The sequence below is a fragment of the Triticum dicoccoides genome, chromosome 7A, assembly GCF_002162155.2.
Source record: "Triticum dicoccoides isolate Atlit2015 ecotype Zavitan chromosome 7A, WEW_v2.0, whole genome shotgun sequence".
NCBI classification, from domain to species: Eukaryota; Viridiplantae; Streptophyta; class Magnoliopsida; order Poales; family Poaceae; genus Triticum; species Triticum dicoccoides.
In genome coordinates this window covers 285,240,486-285,249,035 of record NC_041392.1, presented here as the reverse complement: position 1 = coordinate 285,249,035, position 8,550 = coordinate 285,240,486, and the positions used below count along the sequence as shown (strand labels likewise).

At 43.4% G+C, this 8,550-nt stretch overlaps 2 protein-coding genes across 3 annotated transcripts; one reads left to right on the top strand and one right to left on the bottom strand.

The window, feature by feature from the left end:
- The first annotated feature begins 227 nt into the window (after positions 1-227).
- Positions 228-5,498, top strand: LOC119327794 (plant UBX domain-containing protein 8-like). Of its 2 annotated transcripts, none has more exons than XM_037600880.1 (10): positions 228-461; positions 1,545-1,606; positions 1,712-2,219; positions 2,449-2,558; positions 2,817-3,060; positions 3,154-3,342; positions 3,414-3,578; positions 4,225-4,368; positions 4,456-4,512; positions 5,119-5,498. In XM_037600880.1, exons 1-10 carry the CDS (start codon positions 378-380, stop codon positions 5,230-5,232), a joined length of 1,677 nt encoding a protein of 558 aa, XP_037456777.1. In that variant the 5' UTR covers positions 228-377; the 3' UTR covers positions 5,233-5,498. The 2 variants fall into 2 exon arrangements, with proteins under 2 accessions (XP_037456777.1, XP_037456778.1); XM_037600881.1 differs by having other exon boundaries at positions 229-461; positions 2,823-3,060.
- Positions 5,499-5,717: 219 nt separating this feature from the next.
- Positions 5,718-6,463, bottom strand: LOC119327795 (non-specific lipid-transfer protein C4-like). Its single transcript, XM_037600882.1, has 2 exons — positions 6,102-6,463; positions 5,718-5,974 (listed from the first exon to the last, which is right to left on the bottom strand). The coding sequence occupies exons 1-2, from the start codon at positions 6,379-6,381 to the stop codon at positions 5,967-5,969; spliced, it is 288 nt and encodes a 95-aa protein (XP_037456779.1). The 5' UTR covers positions 6,382-6,463; the 3' UTR covers positions 5,718-5,966.
- Positions 6,464-8,550: the final 2,087 nt, after the last annotated feature.

Sequence of the window (8,550 nt, the reverse complement as noted above, 5' to 3'; positions counted from 1 at the left end):
ATCCGCCGTGACAAATCCACGACAATTTATAATATACCCCTAGATGAAGGCAGTATCCATATAGGGCAAAAATGTAAATGTCTTCTTCTTTTTTGAGCGGCAGGAAGAATGCAAATGTCGGCCCTAATGGGCTCAGCATAACTACGGCCCACCGGCCCACTTGATCTCAACTACTACTACCGAGAATGCGCATAGCAAATCCCCCAAAGAAAAGGAACCCGCATCGACGAATTAATAAGCACGGCTCCGTTGCTTCACGAACTCTCCTCTTTCTTTTTCCTCCACCTCTATCGCTCCTCCTTCCCCCGGACTCCACCTCAACCCCCTCTCCGTCGCGTCGCCGCGGAGCCCTAGGACGGCGCCGCCGCCCTACCGCCATGGCGCAGCCGTCGCAGGAGGCGATCGAAACTTTCATCAGCATCACCGGCGCCGACGAGGCTGTCGCTGCCCGCAAGCTCGAGGTGAACCGACCTGCTCCTCCTCACAACTTCGTCTGTACTGTCTATTGTCCCTTCCCTTTCCCCGTGAAAAAAATCTGTGCCAGGGGCTACGTTCGTGTGGATTTGGTGGCTTTCGGGTTGAGTTAGGGTTCGCTCTCTCCCTGCTCGTGTGGGTCAGATGGCGATGCGGTGGGATGGCGGCTGGGCGGTTTGTGTGTGTGTGACTCAGCATCAGCGTATGATCAGTATGCAGAGTCGTGCTGTAGGGTGCTTAGGGTTGATGATAATTCTCCAATTGTGGGGTTTCTGGAGTGTAATGCCTGTGTTCTCCGATTGCTGCATACACTTACCTTATGTTTTATGTTTGTGCTTTAAGTAACACGGAATCATCAATGGATTAGAGTTGGGGGTGTCTTCGATCTGATAAATGATATGGCTGTAAATTGAGTTGATTTGTGCAGTGGGGAGGACTGAATTTTATGGAATCTGTCCAGATGTTTGCGCCATGAACCGTAGGGAGGAGCACGGTAGTAGTTAGTTGTATTTGCACTTTTGGAGTAGGGGCAAGAGGGAAAACATTTTTTTTTGAAACATGTTTGTCGTCTCTGGATGTGCCAAGAGTCTATGTTAACTGAATGGCTGAAGTTTTGCAGATCTGCTTTTTCAGGAGATTTATTTCGACCGAGTATTTGATGAACAGATACACTATTAGTGTTTGAATTATTGTGCATTTCACTTCCTTATATTTGTTCATCTAATACTGCTGTAAAAACATAGCAATTTGGATTTTAAACAAGTAAAATATTAGTACATTGAATTTCAGTTTAAACCTTACTCAGTATCACTCGATGTGCTGTGCTGCACCTTATAGGCTAGGATACACTACAAATTTTAACTTGTTAAACAGTAAGGTTGAGGTGATAATGTATTCATGCTATTTTGGCTTTATTATCCTTGATCAATCTGGACTACAGCTATTGTTTTCGTCATGTTTTACACCTTGCTTATCTATTAGATTTAGACATAGTGATTCTTGCAATATGTGTATTACTAGCTTTCTGGGCTCATATATATGATAATGGCTGGCCAATGAAATGTACATAGGAGCATAGCGGTGACCTAAATGAAGCGGTGAATGCATACTTCAATGAAGGAGATAGATCCACGTAAGTATTTTGCTCTCTCATCTGTTCTCTTTCTGGTATGCGTTTAGTGTCCTAACACCCACAGAATTTCCTTTACAAAATGTAACCAAGCTGTATGATTTTCAGCACCAGAATCAATCAGAATCCTATACCTGACAGTCATGATGATATTATGGATCTGGACGAACCATTTGATCCTATGTTTAGCCGATCTATGGGCAACCCTTTTGGTATTTTGGACCCAAGTTTTGTTGAGAGAGCCGCTGCTGGTTTCTTTGGTCAGGGACCTCAGGTTACACATCCCAGGGATGTGCGGCAGATACCTATTGAAGTTAAAGACCCTGATAATCCTCAAATTGGAAGTTCTGGTCAGGGTCCTGTTATTGAAGATGTTACTGGACGTGAGTCTTCATATGGTCTGGAGGTTCATGGGACTGTTGTCATTGATGAGGATGATGATGACTTGCCATCTACCCATGCTCCTGTTATCCCAAGAAATACTCCAAGCACATACAATTCTGCACCAAGTGCTCCTCCATTGGTGGATGTTAGTGACTATAACAATGACATAGAAGAGGAGATGATCCGTGCAGCAATTGAAGCATCAAAAAGGGATGCGGAAGGACTTACAAATGTAAGCTTCGACTTATTGGATATCTTCCTCTTTTAATAATGTAGGTTTTACACTTTAGTTTGAACAAGTCTGCTGTGTTTAGGCTTTAAATAGTGGTGCATGTGAGAATGTATCACTGGTCAGAGATAATGATCTAGCACGAGCAGTTTCTCTTTCCTTGGAGGCAGTTCTCCAAGATTTTGAGCTCTTGTTTTGTGCATGTATATTTACTATTTTTTTTATCAATCAGGTAGCAGAGCGAGAGAGAGTTCTACTTCAAGAGGGAATGCATGCGGTTGATAATTCTTCTGATTTATCTGATAAGGAGGACATTGAAGGAGCAAGTGAGGCAGTTGAAAGGTGACTATCAAATATTGTCCATTGTCTAACTTTATTCCATTAATTGTAGATCAATAATTTGCTCGGTTTCTCAGAAATGTTTCATCACTTGCTCAATTTCCATTGTTCCATCAGTCTGCAGTTTCAAAAGCATTGTGTTTGTGCTATTTTAACACAAGTTTGACTAGCTGAGCATGCACATTGTGTGTCCTATCGTAATAGCCTCGAACTAACCTTTCTGTATCTAGTGTAACTAATTCCTTGTATTGTCCTTTCTTGTTGTAGGCAAGTACTAACCACAGGGCAAGCTGGAACTTCTAGGCAATTGGTTGATGAAGAGAACTTCCAAGACGATATTGAAGATGTTGACGAAGAACCTTTAGTTAGACAACGTTCTAGGCGTGTTCTATCTGGAACTGCCGGGCCAACAGAAGCAGTGCAAAGGGCTGACAGTCCTCCCTCGGGCCCTCATTCTCATGGTACTGAAAATGCTCACCAGCATAATGGAGCTTTCCCCTCAGAGGTATTCTAATCACCTCATGCCTCTAGGAGGCTTCTGTTTTGGTGCACTACAGTTTCTCCACAACTCACGGTTCTGTTTTTTTTTTCTGTCAAGTGGGGAGGCATTTCTTCTGAAGAGCACGATGAAGCTGTTATGCTTGAGGCTGCTATGTTTGGTGGGATTCCTGAACACACAGAATATCCATTTCCCCTCCCATCTCATGGAATCTCAACTGGCTATCCCCGAGTAGCACATCCTCCATCACCAACATTAACTGCACAGAGGTTGTTAAGGGAGCAGCAGGTATGGAGCTGTATTTATCTGCTAGGGAATGGATTGACTATTGCACCTAACACATGATATTTAAATTACAGGATGATGAGTATCTTGCAGCCCTCCAAGCTGATAGAGAAAAAGAGTTGAAGGCTGTGGAGGATGCTGAGCTCCGTAGATTAGAAGAAGTTGCTGCAAGAGAAGCTGCTATTGAAATGGAAAAGCAAAAGAACGAGGAAAAGCTGAGAAAACAACTTGAGGAAGAGGTACTTCAGTTGGTATTATCTATGAAGTTCTTTGGGAAAAGTTCTGGAATTCACTCCTCCATTAGTATTTCTCATGTTTGCTACATATATACCTCTATATACACTATACAGTAGTGTCATGGGCCTAGCTTAACACACACATCCCGATGCTAACAGTATAAGAGGCCACGTAATATTCTGGGATGTCTTGTGTATGGATTACGCTTGGATGCTGTACTGGTTAGGGTTTGCTTATCAGGATGATTTATTAAATCACTGCGGATGTGGCAAACTGTCAATTAATGAGTATTAATTTTGAACAAGAGTGGAATGAATGCCAGTTTGTAAGATATGCCTGAGATTGTTGAACTTCGTAGTATGTTCCTTTATTTAACTCTTACCAGGGTATACTTTTGAACTTAGTTATGCTTAACTAGAAGCAGCTTAATACAAGAGATGTCTCTTGGAAGCATTAGAATCAAAGTTGTGTAGGGTCATTGCTATTTCTTGCTGTGACTATCCCCATCGTCAAATAAATGATAAGAAGCATGTAATATTTCTTCTTCAGACTCTGTTAAAGCTTGATTAGTCTATTATTCTCGATGTACGTGTTATATTTGGCGCTGCGACACATTTATTATGCATTTGTTTCACATCATGAAAATAGGAGTTGGAGTCCATGCTTGCAGCCAAGCGAACATCATTACCAAAGGAGCCACTGCCAAATGCTGAAGGAGCCGTCACAGTTGTAGTTCGCATGCCTGATGGTAGTCGCCAGGGAAGGCGCTTTTTGAAATCTGACCAGCTCCAGGTAGGCTGCTTTTAGTTGCCAGTTCTATTATGGAATCATTCATTATAAATTTATACCTGCTTCCAACTTTCTGGGATTTTATTGCAGGCCCTTTTTGATTTCATTGACATCAGCAAGACATTCAAGCCTGGAACCTATAGACTGGTAATTATACCATTTTTCTTCTATTTGAAGAAGTTATGTTCACAAAAGAAGTTCTATTGAGAAAGATCAATTCAGCTTCCACTAACGTGGTATAGTGGATCATGATCATATACCAACAGTGCTTGGTTGCCCACGCTGTAACAGTGGAAACTATATCATGTTTCCACAGTTCAGTTTTTCGTCATCAACATCTATGTATTAGTGCTGCTATATCAATATATGCCACTGAATAATGCTTGAATTCCCATATTGATCCATTCCAAATGGACTATGTAGCTTTAGTAGTTAAGTTCAGATAGTTGACGGCAGCATTCAGTACAGTAACCTGTATGATGATTGACCGCATAGAATGTGCGACTCAGAACCATTTCTGCTATATGTGGCATGCTTATTTTCATTTTTAGATCACAATGATTTTCGGGCATGCTTATAGTGATTACCAGAAATACATTTTAGCTAATCATTCACTTCTGTTGTTTGGTATGTGGAATTTGGGATGATGTTTCAAAACTCTATGGAAGGAGCACGCCAGAATATCTTCTTGTTTTATACTGATATAGTATTCTGATTATTATATCAATACTAATGCAAATCTGTGATTTGCAGGTGAGATCTTACCCCAGGCGTGCATTCACCGACGAGGAGTGTCAGATGTCGTTGAGTGATGTGGGTCTCACCAGCAAACAGGAGGCCTTGTTTCTAGAACAAATTTCAGGATAGTGTGAAGGATTTAGTAATGGATGGCATCCAACTGGGGATTCATATTTTTTACTTCTATCTGTCATATGTTGATGAAAAGTTAGCAAGGTTTCTCGTGAACCTCCGCGTCGAGAAAGGTCTCATTATCCTCTTTTGTTTTATGATCCGATGTTAGTAAGTTCCATTGTGTACTCGGTGCCGCAATCCCACTTTAGGCATGCAGTCAGGATGTATATACAGTGCTCTTTTGTTATCTAAACTAATGGATTGCATGCTAAGTTTTTTGAGTTTGCAGACATCATACTAAGGTTCTTTGTGAGATATCCCAATTGGCGTTCATATTATGGACTCATGGTCACCTCGGTGACCTGCCCTCCCAACCTGATGCAGTCGCCACCTTGCATCAGCAATTTAGGAGTAGTATTTTTCTTTTACCGAATTCAGTAGTATTGATATTTCTACGCGGCATTGAGTGTTTATTTCTACGTGGCCATGTGGATTTACTATGATGAAATTTACCTTCCAGCTCCATCGAGTTTGAATGAAAAACAAAGTGCAGAGGTTAAAGTGAGAGGCCGTGCCTCAAATCGTCCATTTTATTAACGTGTCGAGATCGACAGCAGCAGCAGGACACGACAGACTGGACAAACGAAAACTAAGACGGCGGCGAAGAGGCAGACATGCCGCAACAACGGCAGAAATGACCACCTTCATTATTAGTCACTCTGTGACTCGCATCGTTTCTTCGTTCCGCCTCAAGCCGCTGCCGTTCATGCACAAGGAAAAAGGAGACAGAATCAAGCTTAGAAAACTTTGGACGCATAAACAAAGCAGTGGTAGTTATTTTATTTTGAAGAAGGAATGATGCATGGAGGGTTGTGTTGGCTTACAGCAGTTGACTTGTCCGATGTTGCAGCGGGAGGGGAGGCTGTTGATGATGCCCATGGTGCTGCACGCGCAGTCGCGCGAGATGGAGCTCAGCGCGCTGCAGCAGTCGGCGCTGGGGTCGGCCGCGCCGGGCACCAGGTACGCGCGGCACGCCAGCAGCCGGTTCAGCTGCGGCACGCACCTCCCCGGCGGCTGTGCCTCCGCCGCCGGCCCGAGGCCGCCGACCACCAGGAGAACGAGGGACACGGCCAGGAGCGCGCGCGGGAAGGTGCTCGGCGCCATCGTACGTCGGTGGACTGTTTTTGTTCTCTCAAACGCTAGCGTGGCTCGTTGAGCTTGTGCTGGCTGGCTGTTGCAGTGCACGACGACGCGCTGTGGTATTTATACGGAGTTTGAGGAGAAGGAGGGGCGGCGAGCTTTGCATGGCTCACCTAGAGCTAGTAGAACGTAGAAGGCGATGACGCACCGTGCACGGAGCGAGCGGTGGAGCAGCCGTTCGAGCAGCTGCAGGTTTTGTGTGAGCTACCGAACGAGCGTCACGCGCCTGGGCGCATCACGCTCTTGAGATCTTCGCTTCTTTTCCGGTGCCGGCTTGTCCTAGGAGAGGAGCTTGCGACGCACGGCCTGCTCGATCTGTGTCTGTGCGCGGCTGCCAGGCAATGCCGGTGCCGGCATCTCTTGCCAGCGGAGTATCTGGAAGAAGTTTTTTTTATTTGCGAAATATGCCCACTTAGAAGAAGTTGTAGTTGCAGTCTTGAAAAATGTTCATCACGTAGTAAAAAAAAATGTACATCGCTTATTTGAAAAATGGTCATGATGTATTTGAAAAATATCACGGCGTATTTGAAAAAAAATTTGTCGGGTATTAGGAAAAGATGTTAATCGCAGATTGGAAAAGTGTTCACCACGTCTTCGAAAATTGTTCGTCGGGTACTAGAATAATGTTTGCCTAATATTTACAAAACTGTCCATTACATATATTACAAAAAGAATTCATCGCGCGAACCAACCTGTGGTTGGATAGTTAGATGGACAGTGGTATTCCTAGCCCGCCAGCGTTCAAGTCTTGGTGCTCGCAAAGATGATATGCCGCCTCAAGCTCTCGGATGTGCTCATAGGGATAGGATGCGTGTGTGTGCGTTCATAGAGATGAGTGTATGTGATGGGGACATCACTACTACAATTACACCCACAATCCCTGCTGATACATATATTGGACCAATTATTAAAGCTCGCGCACGCCAACTAAATTGTATTATCAGGTACTTTCATTTCTTGGTAACGACTCTAGTGTTTATAAGAATATAATGCTGCCTAAGTTAGATACTTTTGTTTTGCTTACAAATGAAGGACCCAACATGGACAAGAAGGATGAACACTGGAGCATGATCAAGCATGGAGATGATGGCGCGCGCAAAGGGAACAAGAACATAGTTTCTGGTAAAGTTTTCAGCATTTTGGAGCCACCATGATGACATCCAAGGACATGGACAAAATATACAAAATTGTCTTTTATAAATTTTGTCCGTAGCTTAATATAGGTGTTGCGCTATCTTATTTTTGCGTTAGACTCATGTATTTTCGAAATGCAACTTCGTAGGTTATTTTTAGAGTCCATACTGTAGGGGGAATGACCGAGGAGGTGTTTTAGTATGACCTTGCCAAAGGTGGATGAAATCCCCTCTCTTTTCCTCTATAAATACAACCCTTAAGACAACATTTAGACTTGAGTTTTGTTTAGATTAAAAGTTCACCATAGCTGCAACTTCGCGTTCTTCGTTTGTGTTCTACGACCAGAGCAAGACATCACATAATCCCACTTCCATTAATAAAGATTTCCTCTTATATTCGCAATATTTAGATTGCAATTTCAATTTCTTACTTGTTCTTCATTTGCGTGCAGGAAATAGACCTTCGTGGTCAGGTTGATCGTGTTTTGGCGTGGTCAATAACCTCTCGGTGTTAGTTTAGAGATTGCTAAGGCGCTGCGTCCTCACACGTTCGTAGTCGGATCGTCAAAGTCTACTTCACCGAAAACGATAGCCAATATCTCATTGAAAGATGGGACACCTTAGCCTCTATCAAGTGGTATCAAATTTCTAGATTGCTCGGTGAGATTCTACTAGTTTTCGTAGTCTAGATTGCATCTGTTCTTCATACCTTCAGTTCATGAAAAAGGCAAAAAAATTCGGGTTAGTTCATCATATCCAAACCAATCTGAGCCTTTGCATAACCTTTTCGGTGTTTTTGCTTTGTTGAATTTGCAGCTGCATCGTCGTGTCGAGTTGCTAGTCTTAGTATCTAGTCTCTTAGAGTTTCGAGTTTTGTTCACATGCTGTCACGCCGTCGCCGCACCATCGTCATCACCACTGCCATATACCACCATCGTCATCACCGATGCCATATACCACCATCGCATATCCGCCGCCAATCCGAATCCATATATACCAC